The 19,818-nt window shown below is 34.5% G+C and overlaps 1 protein-coding gene across 2 annotated transcripts; it reads left to right on the top strand.

Moving 5' to 3' along the window:
- Positions 1-16,076: 16,076 nt before the first annotated feature.
- LOC100781029 (pentatricopeptide repeat-containing protein At1g18900) lies at positions 16,077-19,516 on the top strand. Of its 2 annotated transcripts, none has more exons than XM_003527005.4 (2): positions 16,077-16,209; positions 16,686-19,516. In XM_003527005.4, exons 1-2 carry the CDS (start codon positions 16,204-16,206, stop codon positions 19,326-19,328), a joined length of 2,649 nt encoding a protein of 882 aa, XP_003527053.1. In that variant the 5' UTR covers positions 16,077-16,203; the 3' UTR covers positions 19,329-19,516. The 2 variants fall into 2 exon arrangements, with proteins under 2 accessions (XP_003527053.1, XP_014632045.1); XM_014776559.2 differs by having other exon boundaries at positions 16,187-16,324.
- Positions 19,517-19,818: the final 302 nt, after the last annotated feature.

Here is a 19,818-nt window from a genome sequence, read left to right as displayed (position 1 = left end):
AATCAAAAGGAGTAGAAACAGGCTTGAAATTTAACATATCAGTATCGGTGATAAGATCCAAAGCATACTTTCTTTGACAAATGTTAATACCAGAGGTTCCATGAGCAACTTCAAATCCAAGAAAATACTTCAAATTACCAAGGTCTTTGATCTTAAAAGTGTCATCCAATAATTTTGTGATATGAGAAATAACAGAGAGATCATTCCTACTCAGAACAATATCATCAACGTAGACCAATAATGTAGTGAATGAATTTTCTCTTTTCAAAGTGAAGAGAGAATAGTCAGCAACAAATTGTTTGAAGCCATAAGCCATAAGAAAAGTAGATAGTTGAGCATACCATTGATGACTGGCCTGTTTCAACCCATAGAGAGATCTTTGTAACTTACAAACTTGACCAAGTTTAGTAGATTTCATACCTGGAGGTAGACCCATATACCCCTCTTCATTAAGATCACTGTGAAGGAACACATTACTGACATCAAGTTATCTGATAAACCACTTATTCGAAGTAGCGAGTGCCAACAAAAGTCGAATTGTAGTAATTTTGGCTACTGGAGAAAAAGTACCAAATAGTCCAGACCTTCAATTTGGGTATAGCCCTTAGCAACCAAGCGAGCCTTATACCATTCAATAGAGCCATCTGCATTATGTTTGATCTTGTACACCCATTTGCAACCAATCACATTTTTATGTTGAGGTAAATCAGTAAGCACCCTTGTATGATTCTTTTCTAAAGTAGAAATTTCATCATGCATAGCTCGAACCCATGAATCATGTTTACAGGCTTCAGTATAAGACTTAGGATCAGAATTAGTAGAGACATTAAGAATAAAGCTGTGATAATGGGAAGATAGCTTATTATAGGAAATCACAGAGGAAATATGATGTTTGGTGCCTGGATGATTAGTGATAGTGGTTGATGCGAAACTGGTTTGATAGTCATTGTATTTGATGAGTTTGGTTCAAACTCTATCAGTCTTATGAAGGGAATGTTCAGAGGAGGTGGGTTCAGTATATGGCTGATCAATAGATATAGGTTCAAGTTGAGGAGGTAAAGGTGTAAGAGAAGGGGAATCTATAGGAGAAGAAAAAGCTTGTGGATTATGGGTAGTGATGGAAGGGTGAGAAAGGATGGTAGGGTCAATAATGTTAAGAGAAAGCAGTTCTCATAAAAAATGACATTTTGAGACACTTCAATGGTTCGTGTATGAAGATTGTACACAATGTAACCTTTCTTGTGGGATTTAAATCCCAAAAACACACAAGGTAAGGCTCTAGGATCCAACTTTTTTCTGTTAGCATTGAGAGTGCTAATGTAACATAGACAACCAAAAACTCAAAGTAAATTAACATCATATAATGCAGAATAGAGTTTTTGATATGGGGACTCATTTTTCAGAAAATTTGTAGGAATGATATTTATCAAAGTAGCAACATGAAGTAAAGCATAGGACCAAAAAATGTTTGGAAGGTTAAATTGAAACAAAAGGGCCCGAGTTACATTAAGTAAATATTGATGTTTTCTTTCGACAATCCCATTGTTTGGGGAGTTTCAACACAGGTTGTTTGATGAATAATACTAGTGGCTTGAAAGAAATGACTCATGATAAATTCAGCACCATTATCTGAGCAAATAACTTTAACTTTTGCATCAAATTGCCTTTCAACAGATTTAATAAAACCTTGTAAAAGAGATTGAGTTTGAGTTTTAGAAGGCATTGGCAAAACCCAAACAAATCTAGTATGATCATCAACAATAGTAAGAAAATATTTATGACCATGTATAGAAGTGGTTGAACAGGGACCCCAAATATCAACATGTATTAAAGCAAAGGGAGAAAGAGAATGAGAATTGTTGACAGGAAAAATAATTTCTTTTGTTTGGCTTTGTGACAAGCATCACAAATAATCTCTCTGACAGAATATAAAATGGAATAATATTATTTCATGGCTAATATTCTTTCATTGGATAAGTGTCCTAATCTGCAGTGCCATATATCAGTGAATATTTTATTACAAGAATTGACATAATTGGAGGGATTGAGTATAACAAGGGATGTATTATTGTGATGGCTAGAGGTTGACTTGAGTTTGTACAAACCAGTTTCAACATCAATTGTACCAATCATCCTCTTGGTGGAGATTTCCTGTATTAGACATTTATTAGCCAAGAATACAAGCTGATAATGCATGGAATTAGTCAATTTGGAAATGGAGATCAAATTGAAATTGAAATTAGGTAGATACAACACATCAGTCAGAACAAGAAATTCTGAAATGTGCACATTCCCAGAGTATCTAGCAATCAGTTGTTCTCCATTAGGGAGGCTAACAGTGATGGGAGAAATCTATTTACACTCACTATATAAATCAAGGGAAGATGCAATGTGATCAATAGCCTCCAAGTCAAGGAGCCAAGTATTGAGATCAAAATCATTGTTTATGGTGCAAACTATAGGTAAAACACTTCCTATATCAGAATCAATTTTAAGAATTGTACCCAGTTGATTGATATATGCTATCTGTGTAGAAGAAGAAGATCCAATGGTAGATGTTTGTTGTAGCAAACTCATTAGAGCTTGATATTGCTATGATGTCAATTTCATTTCTGAATTCTGTCTTTCCTGAATTGTAGTTGTTGTTGTTGTTGAATTCTCATTATTCGTTGGTTTTGTAGTTGTGTTACTGATATTAGCACCAGGCACCTTGTGCAAACGACGTCCTGGTGGATATCCATGTTTCTTGAAGCACTCTGTCTCATTGTGGCCAGTGATACCACAATAATTGCACACTTTGCCGCTTTTGTCAACATTTGAGCCTCTGCCATTACCATGAAAAGTTTGACCTCCTCTTTCTTTATTCGATGAAAAATTACTTGGATAGCCATTCTTTTTTCAACAATCTTCAACAACATGTCCATTCTTCCCATAATAGCTACACAAATTTCTAGAATAAGAAGCATTAGTAGCATTAATCAAGCTGAGATTATTCATATTAACAGTCCCATTAAGTTATCTTTCTTTTTGAGTAGCATATGAGAAAACCTTATTAATTGAGGGAAGAGGATCCATCATTAGTATTTTGAACCTAACATTATTGTACTGATCATTCAATCCTCTTAAGAACTGCATAACTTGATCTTGTACCTTCCTTTGTTTCACAATTACTAGAGCATCACATAAACATTTTTGAACATAGCTACATTTTGGATCTGGTCTCCTAATTCATCCCATATTACTGTTAATTTCGTATAATATTCTGTAACAGAGACATCACCTTGTTTGACGGAAGCAACTTCCTGTTGTAATTATGAGATTCTCAACAAATCACCTTGTGAATATCTTGATTTCATATCTCTCCAAATATCAACGACATTATCCAGCCACAATATACTCTATCTGATTGAAGGTGATACCGAATGTATCAACACGAAACCACCATATTGTTGAAACGTTTCCATGCAGTATGAAGAACATGATTAGGTGCTGGTTGCAGCAAAGAATCATCAACAAACTCTAGCTTATTTTTCGTACTAAGTGCATTAGACATTGATCTGCACCATGAGTTATAATTTGTGGGATCAAGAAGAGGAGAAACAAGTGAGATTGATGGATTCTCACTCGGATGCACATAATATGGACTATAAGGATTGAGCGAATCCTCTAGTGTTGAAGGATTGGGTGAAACCATGGGAGAATTGAAACAATGCTTGTATCAGGGAAGAACAAAGAGAGTGCGCAACAGAGCTCTTCAATTGAAGAGCTCTGATACCATGTAAAACTCATGGCACAACATATTCTAAAACAAAGAGAAAAAAACTCAAAAAAGAAGACGAAAGGAATACTTCTTATTACTCAATTCGATCATGAATACATATTATATATAAGAGTTAGTTTATAACAAACTAACTGACCGCTATGACAGCTAAGACAGTTATAACTACTCTAACTGAAATGAGAAAAGACTAATACCATTATAACTATTCTAACTGAAATGAGAGAGAAGACTAATAGTGAAAGCCATGAAACCATGGACCACTTGTTTTTCTCATGTAATTTCACACATGATATTGGAAGAGATGGTACAATTTGCTTGGCATTCGATGCTCCCTCAAGCTCCAATAGAGCACGTACTTTTGGCAAAATTTGCATGGTATCACATATTCGAGGGATGACTCTTGGTGGATTCTCGGGTGGAGCTCTATTATTTGAATATTTGATATGAAAGGAACAAATAAGTAATCTTTGAAAACAAATCCTTTGACAAAGATAATTTGTGGCACAGATGTTTGTTCAACATTTGGTCATGACTGACAACTTAGAAAAAGGACTTCTCAATGTCCTTCCAGCAATTGCAAGAAAATCCAGGAACTTGCCTCATGAATCTGTGACTCAGGCCAGTGGGATTTGATCATGTTGGTGTTGTTGATTTGCTGAATTCCTTTTTGGTGGGAGAAGAATTGTATCTTCCCATATGCGATCATTCTTATTAAAGTTGGTGGTATAGGATAAGATCCGATCTCGCATTCACTTGGTGTATGTTATGCTTTCGTTGTGTAATTTCTTGGTGAACATAGTGAGGCTGTCTGGTTTAATTGCAGACTCGTACTGCGTTTTGTGTCTATGGAGGGAGTATGAATCTGACCCTCATACTTGTAATTAACTGCACACCTTGTGCTTTGTGAAATGAATGTGTTATTGTTGATCTGAAAAAAATCACTCATCACCATAGTTCATTAAGAAAAAAATTATGAAAAAACCTTTTTAAAAAGAAAATAGTCATAGAACCCAAGTTTAGGGTTCGACGATCGATTATGTATATGAAAAGTGTTAATATCCTATTATCCTCTTCCTAAAATGATTACTTCTAATTAAATGTTTAAAAAATTAATAACTTTAAAATTATTTATTTTACCATTCAAACTAACATTTTTTGAAGATTTTATTTATTGTTATTTATTTTTACAAAAGAATTTTTATTATTAGAAAGAAGTTTATTATTATGAAAAATGACTATTATTTTATTTTTTATCTTTCAATTTATATATATACATATATACATATATATATATATATATATATATATATATATATATATATAATCTTTTTAGCTTGATAGGAGTAATTCCTTGCTTTTATGTATATCTAGGTGTAATATGACGAATCAAAATTATGTTTCGGCGAATAGAAATTTAAAATTTGTGTGTTGATATTTTTTTTTTATCATTTTAATTTTAATTTTAATTTTAAAAGCTTTCACGATAACCAAATGAGAAATGCATTCAAAGTAATCATCATAAACTTTTAATGGCTTTGATAATAACCAAATCAGAACGACATCTAAAGTGGCTATTGCTAAACTGTTATTAAATTTTTGTTCCTTTCAGATTGTAAAATTATTTATTTTTTTATTTTAATGTTTATCTCTTTAAATATTTTATTTTCTTCATATTTTAAATTTTCTTTTAATTTTAAAATGCTTTTGCAACAATTAAACCAAAAGTGCATCCGCGAAGTAATTGCTGTGGACCTTTTATAGCTTCTATAATAACTAAATTAGAAGTGCATCCAAAGTAGTGACTACTGAAGCTTCATTTTATTAAAGTTATTATTAAAAATGTTATTATTATTAATATTATCAATGTTATTTTATATTTCTAAGTTATGATGAAAATATGTATACAATTTAAGTTCATATGACTGGCTAAAAAATAATTATTAAGATTATAATATTTTATAATTTTATCATAATTTAAATTATTAACTTTTAATTAACAAAAATAGAATTTTAATTTTACAAATAAATAATATAAAAGAAAAATTAAAGATAATGCATTAAATGTTATAGTCATAACATCAATTAATGATAAAATTTTAAAATAAAAAATAACTGGCTAAATTCTATTGATTATTTAAGATGAGGTTGTTTAATCCTATTTTTACTTTAAGTTAATTAGACAAACCCAATAAAAAATAGATATGTCAAAAAATAAAATAAAAGTAATATCTTCTTGGCCATCCCAATTAAAATAGCCTAGCTAGCTCCGTTCTTACTCTCATCTCTTTAATTAATTTTGATTTGATTTGTTTGAGTGCAAAGCTCAAAATTTGTTGGTTACTTGTGAAACGTAAAAATGAAAGATAGCATAGTGCAATACATAAGCCTCGCGGATCATGGTCAAACTGCTTCGTGCTAATAGAAGAAAAAGCCCTCAAACCCTAACCTCACAAAACCCTACTACAATTCCTCAAGCGATGATGACGATGAGAATGTTCCCCGATTTTGAGGGCTGCGACTACCTCAACAGGTTCTTCCTTAGGGTTTGGCATCGCAGAATTACCCACCCCAACAAAATTATGGTCAAGCATCACAAAATCAATATAAGGTTATGGAAATAAAACTTAACTTTTACTATAAATAAAAGCCATTTTTAAGAGTATCATGATCTTGAACATATTCAAAATATACATAAATATATAAAGTCTGAGGGGGCGGGGGGTATTGAAATTTTAGTTCATATATACACTGTTCTGTGACAATTCTCGGTCTCATTGCGATGAACAAAACATGCAACAATGTAATCAGTTTCCACGGGCCATTACCAGGTGCTACATATATATCCCACAGCCATATGTCATCTTTTGTTTGATTTCCTAATACTACAAATGATAGAAAGTAATAATATAATTTAGTATGTGTATTTCAAGTTTTGGAAGTTCTAATATATACTACAAATGATAAAAGTAGTTAGTAAGGTTGAAGTCAAGTGAAAAAGAGATCAAATCAAAAGGATTCTTGTGTTAGTGAATGAGAATCGTTGTTAAATAGTGGTCTTAGTTGTAAGTGTTGAGGGTTATGTTAACAGTAAAAGTATAATGTTGAGGTTCCCAATGAAAATCACACTTTATATTATCTGTGGAAGTGTCTAAGGCTTAAGTTGAAATGATATATATGGGTTTATGTATGTAGCTCATAGACGAGTCTTAGAATAAGTTACCCAGTAGACAAAAAAATTAAGACAACACAATACTCTTGATGGTTGATAGTTGACAATATTTGGTGAGGATTTCATGCGAGTCTGGTCATATGCAAATTCTTCACTTAAACAAAAAACATGTTGGAAAGAAAGTTTTACTAATATCCCTATCACTTGGAACTTGAATAAAAGAAACGGATTGTTTTGTGAATAGTTCTAATTGAATAGATGAAAATAAATAAAATAGTTGTTTTAACAACATGCTAATAATTTAACACATCATAACTAAAATATACTCCTTCATATGAAATTCTGAAGAAGTAAATAGTTCTAATTAATGCGCACATGCATAATCTCAAAATTATTCTAAAAAAATGTGAAATGAAAAACATTGTTTAATTTATTGCAAGGTTCTTCCTAATTCATATGAACTCATATCACCCAACAATAATATATTGTTCATTATATCTTCTTTATCCCTTGTCCTTGCATGTGCACGCATTCTTATATCATTCCATCGTCATTTTCTAGAACAATATTTTTTTTGTCTCGAATTGATGAAATTATTTACCACCTTTGCAGGAAATTAACTGTAATAATAATAATAATAATAATAATAATAATAATAATAATAATAATAATAATAATAATAATAATGAATCATTGATTAGTAAAGAAGATAATAATGACAAATGATAATGAAAAAAGAACAAAACATAAAAATAACAATTTGTTTTTCAATGATTAATATAATTTATCATTGTTTGTATTCTGTTGACATCAACTTGATATTGTGTTCTATCCTATCTCCTACTTTTATTTTTTTTTGGTAAATGAGGAAAAATAAAGAACAAAAGACAAGAAACTAAGCAACACCCTTTTGAGTCCTCCATGATCAGGAGACCCAAAACATCAAGGGGAGGAAAATCCCATTCCTGAATCTGGACGCTTCCCTGCAAGCGACAACCTATCTGCAACCTTATTCGCCTCACGTGGAATGCATGAAAAATTCACCATGTCCCTTATTTCTTGAAAAACCTTACCATAATTATGAATGTCAACTTGTTGCTTCCTTCCCTTATCCTATCTCCTATAAAATCCATTGTTGACAAAATCTTTATTTTTTTTTTATCTAATACCGTGTGTGCCTTCTTAAGATTACCACGTAAACTCACTAAGAAAGTGTGCTTTTTAATTATACCCATATCAATTAATTATAGAAAGTAATAATATAATCTTAATATATATTTTTTTAAAGATAAGATTGTGTAATATTATAAAACAAATAATTGAAATACGTCATTTAAATAATACTATTAACTAAGAATATAATTACATCATTATTTCAGTTGAAAATATTGTTCAATTTACTTATTTCTTTTCATTTTTTTTGTATAAAAATAAATCAACTGCAAGATTACCTTTTTAATTATGTTTACTTGAATTGGTCAATGTTACCCTTATCAGGCGGAAAATGATGACGGCCATATTTATGTAAGTGATTGTTATTAAGATAAGATTAAGATTTTAATTAAAAAAGGTGATTTGTATCATACTTAAAATTCGATTGCTATTAAAAATGGTAAATTAGATTATAATTAATTTGATTAATTTAATTATTGTTAAAAGTGATTTTTTATTATAAAAAAGTAACTTATATCTAAACTTAATTTACGAAGAAAGCTAACACAGTGAAAATATGTTTTCTTTGCTTTTTCAAGGTATTTTTGTTGAAAGAAAATTATAAGAAAGGGTATTTTTGTTGAAAGAAAATTGCGTAAATAATCACTTTTGTCTTTCAATGTGTAATTTACAGACAAATGCATTCCTGAAAGTATAAAAAATACGATAAATATATCCCGTCATTAACTTTCGTCAATCATCGTTAATAAAGTAGCCTATGTTAAAATATAGCTGGATGTTAATAATAGATTATGACTAATTATTATTATTATTATTATTATTATTATTATTATTATTATGTGTTTATAATTTAGTGCTCCTATTCGTTTAGTACTTATGTAATATATATTTTTTAAATTGCCTTTTAATATATACATTTTTATTATTTTGATTTCCTTGTCAAATCTTAATCTTTGCTCTTAAAAAAACTTTATCTTATATCTTATAATTTTATCAAATTTCTACTAAATTTCTCATTTTTAATCTTTAAAATTATTCAATATTCCAATTTAAATTTAAGTATTCTTATATTTAGATTGAAAATAATATGTCGAGAGTTTTGAGTAGAAAAAACACAACCAACCACGAGACCAAATTTATTTATTTATTTATTTTAAAAAAGAATTTAATCAACTATTTTTTTAAAAAAGAGTCTCACAAAATTTAAACTAGATAAAGCTAAAGTGGAATTTAAAAAAAAAAAGTCTCACAAAATTTAATCAATTGAGTTACCCTTTTAAAAAAATGAAAGTCTTTTATTTCTTGAAATTTTTTGTTTCTTCAATTAATTATTAATCTTTACTATCTATTCTTCCACAATATGTTAAATGGAATGCAATGTCATTAGAACCTCTAAACGAATAGGAGCACTAAATTATAAACACATAATAATAATAATAGTAATAATAATAATAATAATAGTAATAATAATAATAATTAGTCATAATCTATTATTAATGTCCGAATATATTTGTCATACTTTTTATACTTTCGGAGATTAAATTTTGTATTTTCATCTTGCAGGAATGCATCTGTCAGCGGAGTGGAAAGACGAAAAGTCAAAAAAATATTATGACAAATATACTCATATGCTGGCAATCTACGTTGACAATCATTTCAATGACAAATTTCAGGGAAGTTAACAAAAAAGGGTGACTGGCGGAAGTTAACGGCGGGATATATTTGCCGCACTTTTTACACTTTCAGGAATTAAATTTTATATTTTCATCTTTCAAGAATGTATTTGTCAGCAAATTACACATTGAGAGACAAAAGTTGCTATTTACCCCAGAAAATTATAAGAAAGGAAAGGAGGTGAAGTTAGCGAAAAAGGGTGGGAAATAACAATGCCCCTGTCTTGATCACGCGTGCAAGGTGGGGAGAAGGGAGTTGCTATGTGCACCCAGCATTATTGCTGGGGCACCCAGCAAACAGTGAAGTGGCAAAATTGCCCTTCAATAATTCTTCTTTCGGAAGAAGTATTTCCGTAAACTTTTCGGAAAAAGCTTTTCCGGAAAGTTTCCGGAAAAAAATTTCTTCCGGAAGAAGAATTTGTGAATTCCGGAAGTACCACAAACTACGTCCGGAAGAACGTCATCCGGAAGTTTCCGGAAGAACCTTCTTCCGGAAGTTTCCGGAAGAACCTTCTTCCGGAACTTAATTTTTTTTTTTAAAAAAATTATTTGATAATATAATTTACTTTTAATGGATAAACTAAATTATAAAATAATTAATATTATTATATATAAATAATTAAATAATTAGTGAACGTATGTAACGAAATAAGAATTTTCATTTTATAATAATAAGTAAAAATAAAATAATATTTAATGCGTATGTAATGACGATTTTACCCTTGTGTAATTTTCTTTAAATTAACGCGTAAACGCTTCTAAAGGGATTCCCCCTCTTGGAATTCACGAATCACAAACGGTAAGACGATTGTTTTTCCGCCAACCAGCTCGGTTTGAGTATTCAGATACGGTTATAAAATATGAAATAAATGAGCTGATCACCAATGAAGAACTGCTGAAGGTGTTAGTACAATCTAACTACTGGAAAAAATATGGGCCAATAGAAATTTTAGCTGTCTTTACTAAATATGTTGAAGACGAGGTCAGTGGGACGTCGCTAAACAACTGAATGTGATGTTTAATTTTTTGTTTTTTCGTTGATGTAACCTTTATATGTTTACGGCGTGTTTAATTCCCATAATAAAGTTGAATGCGTTGTTTCAGTGGTCCAAAAAATTAATTGTTAAAAGGGTTCATTTCGTATTTTTTTGGATTTTGAGGCTTTGTTTTGACGTGTTAGTTGACAGAACTGGGGAACAGGACTATTTTTTTTGGATTCTTTGATGTCCAAACATGAGAAATGGCCACCCTCCATTGTCTCAGGGCACTGGCACACCCACGCAAAAAAATCCCAAACATGGGTACTTGAACATGAAAAAAGGGTTCATTTCCTATTTTTTTGGATTTTGAGGCTTTGTTTTGACGTGTTAGTTGACGGAACCGGGGAACGGGACTATTTTTTTTGGATTCTTTGACGTCCAAACATGAGAAATGGCCGCCCTCCGTTGTCTCAGGGCATTGGCACACCCACGCAAAAAAATCCCAAACATGGGTACTTGAACATGGAAAAAGGGTTCATTTCCTATTTTTTTGGATTTTGAGGCTTTGTTTTGACGTGTTAGTTGACGGAACCGGGGAACGGGACTATTTTTTTTGGATTCTTTGACGTCCAAACATGAGAAATGGCTGCCCTCCATTGTCTCAGGGCACTGGCACACCCACGCAAAAAAATCCCAAACATGGGTACTTGAACATGGAAAAAGGGTTCATTTCCTATTTTTTTGGATTTTGAGGCTTTGTTTTGACGTGTTAGTTGACGGAACCGGGGAACGGGACTATTTTTTTTGGATTCTTTGACGTCCAAACATGAGAAATGGCCGCCCTCCATTGTCTCAGGGCACTGGCACACCCACGCAAAAAAATCCCAAACATGGGTACTTGAACATGGAAAAAGGGTTCATTTATGTAATTCTTACAAACAAAACTCATGATTCTAAAAACTTATGTTTTTTATGTAATTCTTACAAACATGGAAAAATGGTTCATTTATGTAATTCTTACAAACATGGGTACTTGAACATGGAAAAAGGGTTCACTTATGAATTATTAATCATTTTAAAAACTTTTATTTTTTATGTAATTCTTACAAACAAAACTCATGATTCTAGGTGCCCTTTTTTTAAAAATAAATTTAAAACAACCGTAAACTTCGCTTAAGGACCACAAACAATCGGAATAACAAACTATATTATAAAATAATAAACTGTGCAAAACACGTCAACTATATTAAACAAAAACTGTAATAATTACAAATATTCATGTCAACTACAACACAAGAAAATAAATACAATGATCAATGGTCCGTGCGGCGTCTCTGACGAGCCCTGACCGTCCCATCAGCACTGGGTCCCCCTCTCGCGATCGTCAGGCAGTCCTGCATAATGTCATATAACTCTGTGCCTGCAGTGACTATCCTAAGGTTGAGCACACGCTCCAACCTCTGTGCAATCGCCTCATATCCCTCGTAATCATCCTGTCAAAGTCAGTAAAAACATTTATTATGAAATTCAAAATAAACAACAACTCATAAAATATTAAACGCGCAAATAATCTTACCACATATGGAGGGGGGTCAAATGCCACTGGAACCTGGGGGCTGGGCGGCTGTATGTAGTCCTCAGGGTCTGCAGCTGGTGCATCCCTCTGCTGGTCAGCTGCCTGGGTCGGTGTCATGAAAGGGTGAGATATGCGGAAAAACCACTCAATATAATCCGCAGATACCTGCCCAGGCACTAGACAAGGCTGACCCGCAGGTAGTAAGTGATCCGCAAACTCCATCCACCTGTCATCTATCTGATCGTGTGACAATCGTGCACTAACAGGCGGTGAAGGGATGCTCTGGATGTAACCGAACTGGCGCACCACCCTCTCCGGTCGAACTGTGACGATCATAGGACCCCATCTGAGCTGACCCTGGAACGATGAAATCTCCTGAAACACCCTAACACCCCGATGCTCCGTGTACGGCAACCAGGACACATCTGTGACGGTCAAACCATCACAACGTGCCCTGTAGGGTGCTCCTATGATGCCCTTCATGTGCGCCTTCGACGTCAACCACCGGGAAGCACGTGGGGACGTCTCCTGGTATGTATCATCAGTCACGCACTGATGCACACTAGGGAAGTGCTCATAGATCCAACACTACACAATAATTGAGGTTAACATACATAAAAACATGTTTAAATCATAATCGAACCTAACATATTAATAAACACAAAATTTACCTGAAGTAGCGTCAAGTACCCCGCAAGCTGTCGGGTGGTGGTCCTACAAGCCTCATCTAACTGGTCATACATATGAACCAGCGCGGCAACCCCCCAAGCGTAACCACCACTATGAGCGAGGTCCCGGAAAGCGTCAAGGTGGACCACATGCACGTATGTTGCACTCTTATTAGCAAAAAGAGTGCAACCGACAAGGTGTAGCAGATAAGCGCGAGCTGCGACAATCCACCGCCGGGCCTGACATCTGGTCTCATAAATGTCACGAACCCATCCTAATCGTACATATGCTCCACGTGTGAGTGCTTTCTCGGCTCTGGCCTCCTCCGCAGACACTTTCAGCAACTCCGTGAGCAAGAATCTGGCCTCCTCCACAGAAAGAGCGTGGAAACTGTGCAAGGCGCCAGTGATGGGCAAATGTAGAATGAACGATACATCATCCAATGTGATCGTCAGCTCTCCTACAGGAAGGTGGAAGGTGCTAGTCTCACTGTGCCACCTCTCCACAAATGCGGATATAAGTCCAGGATCGCCAGTAATAACTGAACAATCTATCAGTGGACTTAATCCTGTGGCAGCCACCAGGCCTTCAATCTCAGGCACTGGCCTCCCAATCAGTGTCACCTTCCTCCCATGTGACATTAACTTCAAATCAGGACGTTCCTAATTTGAAGTACAAATTATACAATTATTAAAAAAAATTAATCATAAACAAATAAATAAACAATGACAAATAATTAACAAATTAAAATACCTGTCCACTCCACACGGCATGTGCAACATGCTCGGCAAATGATGTGAGCACTGACGGGTCACGTGGACCACCAGGGAATCCCTCTACAGCATCATCACCATCTGACCCCTCACCACTATCAGCACCCTGTGCGTCCGCACGCATCTCAGGTGCCTCCGTAGGCTGCTCAGGGACATCATCAGTCATGTCAGCGAAGTCCTCAGCCATATCACGTCCCTCCGTAGTCATCTGATGAGCGCGTAGCCTACGGGCTGAGGCAGTAGGCCTACGCCTCTCGGGAACATCGCCAACATCCTCGTCAGCAGCTCTATCTCTGCCTACAACTCTACCTATGGCACGACCTAAACCTCGTGTTCTGGCCATGATCTGTAAATCATGTCGAACACGTATTTTTTTCGGTCAAAATATACACAATTTTCTTTATAAAAAATCAACTTTATTTATAAACAAATAAGACTAACTTAAATCAAATTATTTTCACACATACACGACCTAATTTTAAAAAAAAAAATTAAACAACTTCATTTATATAAAAAAAACAACTAATGTAAAAAAAAAATTATTAATAAACATGCACAACTTAATTTTTTTTAAAAAAATAAACAACTTCATTTATAAAAAAAAAACACAACTAATATAAAAATAATTCATTACTAAACATCCGCAACTTAACTAAACATCCACAACTTAATTTTAAAAAAAAATTAAACAACTTCATTTATAAAAAAAACACAACTAATGTAAAAAAAATTAATTAGTAAACATCCAACTCTTAATTAAAAAAAAAAAAGAAACTTCATTTCTAAAAAAAAGCACAACTAAATTACTTAGTAAACATCCACAAGTTAATTTTTTTTTTTTAAAAAATAAACAACTTCATTTATAAAAACAAAACACAACTAATATAAAAATAATTCATTACTAAACATCCACAACTTAATTTTAAAAAAAAAATTAAACAACTAATGTAAAAAAAATTATTTAGTAAACATCCACAATTTTTTTAGTAAATAAAATACTTCATTTATAATAAAATAAACTAATTAATTATAAAAAATTAATATTTTTATAAAACTTCCAAAACACACAACTTTAATTATAAAAATAGACAACTTCATTTTTAAAGAAAAAACACTAATTTTAAAAAATAAACAATAAACAAAAACAAACACAACTACTTTTATAAAAAAAAATTAATTTACAAATTAATATTTAGTAAAAATACACAATGTAAATTATAAAAAAAATATGACATCAAAAACCCAAACTTCATTTTTCATAAAATCTAAAAAACAAAATAACCAAAATAAATAAAATAATTCATTTAAAAAAAACAAAACAATTTCTGTTTAAAAATTTTTAAAAAAAAACACAAAAAAAAAACCATTTCCGTAAGAAGTGGTTCTTCCGGAAACATTCCGGAAAATGTTCTTCCGGAACTTCCGGAAGAACCCCTAACGGGGCTTCCGGAAGTCTCCGCCGTCAGCCTCCTTTCCCCATTTTTTCCGGCGTCCTCTCCTCTCGTCTTCTACCCTAAGGTTACTATCCTAAGGTAACTATCCTAAGGTTCCATTGCTATGCTAACAATGCTGCATATTACAAGCAAAGGGTTGGGAGGGAGACTAACCTGTTCGCGGAGAAGACGAAGAAAACCTTGGGCGCGCCTCGCGGAGAAGAAGCAAGTTCACGAAGAAGATAAGAAGAACCAGGTTCACAGAAGAGGAAGAGAAGACGAAGCTGTTCGAACAAACAGTGTCTTCCGGGAGGTAATTCGCGTTTTTTATAATTTTATCTTAAAGGGCAAAATGGTAGTTTCAATAATTTACTGGGTGCACCAGCAATATTGCTGGGTGCACCTAGCATTTCCCTGGGGAGAACTATTGCGGCCCACGCGTCTACTTACACTTAAAAAGAAAAAACAAAAAAGCAAACACAAAAAAAAAACAATTGTTGAAAGGACTATGGAGAGCGTGTGGGTCACGGTATGTTTCCATTAAATAAAATATGCACTAAAGTTTTTCTTAATATGTAGAAAATCTAATAACAAATTAGTACTTAAAAAGTATAATTTATTATAAATTAATTGTTAAATATTATAATTTAACGACAAGTAAGTTTCAAAAATTTAAATGAAAGATTAATTTATTAATTTTTTACATATTGAAAAATAAATTTATATTTTTCTAGAAATCAATTTATTTCCACATAAAATAAAATTAATTACATAAAAACAAAATAAAATCTAGACCGGGTTGCACCGGTTCTTTCGGGTCGGGCGCGTGAGATCATAGCTGATACATTAACATTAGCTTCTGCCCCAAGTTGTTGGAAAAGTCTACCTCTTCAGCAGCATAGGAGCCGCCACCCCTCATTCTCTCACCTTCTCAACCCTTCTTCTATTCTCTATGCTTCCACAACACCATTGAACGATGCAGGTACCTCTCTTCACTCCTTTAATGGCCTTTCAAATTTAGTTAATTTACGTCACCTATGGCTTTGTTATTTAGGGATGCATCGCCTGTTTCATGTTCTGGGTTTTCTAAATGACAGGTATTTTATTTTTTTTTTTAAAAAAAAAACCTTTGAATAGGCCTCTTGTTGTTCATGGTTAGTGTCTTTCTGGGTGAAATCGAATTGCCGCTACATTTTCTTTTTCGGGGAATTTGTCTGTTTCAATAAGGGTAGCTGATTTTGTATTAGGCTTTTGTTTATGATTATAATTATAATTATAATTATAATGTGCTCATGCTTATAGTGACTGCATTTTAATTTTGTAGTGGCTGTTATGTTGTTTGTTTGCTTCCATTGCTGAAAGTTCACAGAAAAATCGGCTTCTTTCTGCTGATGCTTACTGCTTTGGTTTTTGTGTTAAGAGTTTCCTGGCCGTGACATGTTGAGTTTTTATTCACAGAATATGTTAAGAGCAAAGGCGATAAGTAGTACCCTCTCAAGCAATGCTAGGAGTATTTTGCTTAGTGGTTCGCGATGTAATGCAGCAGATGGAAATTCATGCAATTGCCCCGAGGATGAAACATGTGTGTCGAAGAGACAGCAGAGGAAAAACAATGAAGATTTACTTGCGCCAAAGCCACCCTCCTTGGTGTCCAAAGCCACGTCTCAAGTTGTAGGAACACTGGTTTCGGGAAACTTGGCTAATGGGCCAGCTTCCCACAACGTTGGGAGTGTTGGTCAATCTGGTTGTGTACAAAAAGTCCGGCCTACTTCGTATGCACCGAGTAAATCGGAGTCTGTTACGTCTGCTTGTGTTGTTGATGGTGTTCAGGAGCATGTTGCTCACTCGTCTTCTCTTAATGCTGACCAGTTTTATAGGGCCGGTATTGCAGCTGTTAATTTTATTTCTGATGTAGTTAATTATAAGTTGCCTTTATCAGATGGCATGGGAATACTAAACTACTCTAAAAATTGTATGGTTGATCCTGCCAGAGCCCTACCCAAGATCAGATCCTCCAATGTGCAGCAAATTAGAACGGAGAACTTTACCTCTGTTCATCCCAAACCACCTGTTCCTGCTCATCCGGGGCCATCAAAACATACAAATAATAATCACGGTGCCAAGGGAAAAGCTAACAAATCAAATTTAGCTAAAGGCTTTAAGTACGTTGCTGCTTCAGGGACAGAGAAGTCAGGGGCAGCTCCAAATATTCCTGTAAATAACCATGATCGCAGAGCCTTGCCACAGAGAACAAGAACCAATTCAAACCACTTTGTGACAAATTTTGGTTCCAACATGCAAAGTTCAAATCCACAGATGGCGCGGCCATTCAAAGAAAGTTTCAATAAACACACAAGGGATCTGAATATGCCAGCTGGAATTGCTCCGACGCGGAGGCATTTTACTAATTCAGGGCATGTTGTGGAAGGGGTTAAAGATATACTGAAACAGTTAAGGTGGGGTCCTGCTACGGAGAAGGCTCTTTATAACCTGAATTTTTCAATTGACGCATATCAAGCTAATCAGATCCTAAAGCAACTTCAAGACCATTCAGTTGCTCTAAGCTTCTTTTACTGGTTAAAGCGTCAACCAGGCTTCTGGCACGATGGGCATACTTACACCACCATGGTTGGTATCCTGGGCCGTGCAAGGGAGTTTGGTGCTATAAACAAATTGCTAGAGCAGATGGTCAAGGATGGATGCCAGCCTAATGTTGTTACTTACAACCGTCTAATTCACAGCTATGGCCGTGCAAACTACCTAGGGGAGGCACTGAATGTGTTCAACCAAATGCAGGAGATGGGATGCGAGCCTGATCGTGTTACTTACTGCACGCTCATTGATATCCATGCAAAAGCTGGATTTCTTGATGTGGCTATGTCTATGTATGAAAGAATGCAAGAAGTTGGCCTTTCTCCTGACACATTTACATACAGTGTCATGATCAACTGTCTCGGGAAATCTGGTAATTTATCTGCTGCCCATAGGCTATTTTGCGAGATGGTTGATCAGGGTTGTGTTCCCAATATCGTCACATACAATATCTTGATTGCTTTGCAAGCTAAAGCAAGGAACTACCAGACAGCATTGAAACTATACCGTGACATGCAGAATGCAGGATTTAAACCTGACAAAGTTACTTATAGCATTGTAATGGAGGTTCTTGGCTACTGTGGCTATCTTGAGGAAGCAGAAGCAGTGTTTTTTGAGATGAAACAGAACAACTGGGTTCCAGATGAACCCGTTTACGGTCTTCTGATTGACCTGTGGGGAAAGGCTGGTAATGTGGAGAAGGCTTGGGAATGGTATCATGCAATGCTGAGAGCTGGTTTGCTTCCTAATGTGCCGACTTGCAATTCACTTCTCAGTGCATTCCTCAGGGTGCATCGATTGCCAGATGCGTATAATCTTCTCCAAAACATGGTGACTCTTGGCTTAAACCCCTCTTTGCAGACTTACACTTTGCTTCTCAGTTGTTGTACGGAGGCACAATCACCGTATGATATGGGATTTTGTTGTGAGCTTATGGCAGTCTCTGGCCATCCTGCACATGCATTTTTACAGTCCATGCCAGCAGCAGGACCTGATGGTCAAAATGTGCGGGATCATGTAAGCAAATTCTTAGACCTTATGCATTCCGAGGATAGAGAGGGCAAAAGAGGGCTTGTAGATGCAGTGGTGGATTTTCTTCACAAATCTGGACTCAAGGAGGAGGCCGGTTCGGTTTGGGAGGTGGCTGCGCAAAAAAATGTGTATCCTGATGCCATCAGGGAGAAAAGCACTTGTTATTGGCTTATAAATCTTCATGTCATGTCTGATGGAACTGCTGTAACAGCATTGTCTAGGACACTTGCTTGGTTTCGAAGACAGATGCTGGCATCTGGGGTTGGCCCTAACCGGATAGATATCATCACTGGATGGGGTCGTAGGAGTAGGGTGACAGGTTCTTCTCTTGTGAGACAGGCAGTGCAAGAACTGCTGCATGTATTTAGTTTCCCATTTTTCACTGAAAATGGCAATTCAGGTTGTTTTGTGGGATGTGGGGAGCCTCTTAGTCAATGGTTGGTCCACTCTTATGTGGAAAGAATGCATTTACTATAGTTGCTAAATTGTAGCATCGTTTCCCCATCTGCTTAGACACAATTTTGTTGTGGGAAATGAACTCGGACTGAGAATTTTATGCACGGTGCTGACATTGTATGTAATTTTAGTTGGTCAGTGTGCAGTTATCCAAGTTGTTATCTTAAAAATTTCTATTTTGGGAATGAAAAACTGAATGCTTGTTGGCAGTATTTGCTCTGATATTGTTCAATTTGTTTTTTTACCCCTGCAAAATATAGGAAAACACAGTACTATTAACCATCCTAGTATAACTTGAGTTAGTTGTTAGTTACTTACCTAACTAAGTCTGTTATACTAGGATGGTTAATAGATTATGCACCAAATTCTGTCTTGTTTTGATTTGCCAACAAAAACAAGATAATAGAAAGAGCATAATGACTAGTGTCAAAAAAGAAAAGAAAGCATAATGACATGATATGGTAAATGGGAAACACTACACCTTAATGTTGTCCAAAAGAAGAAAAAAGAA

This window comes from Glycine max, chromosome 6 (genome assembly GCF_000004515.6).
Source record: "Glycine max cultivar Williams 82 chromosome 6, Glycine_max_v4.0, whole genome shotgun sequence".
NCBI classification, from domain to species: domain Eukaryota; kingdom Viridiplantae; phylum Streptophyta; class Magnoliopsida; order Fabales; family Fabaceae; genus Glycine; species Glycine max.
This window is presented reverse-complemented; position numbering and strand designations above follow the sequence as displayed.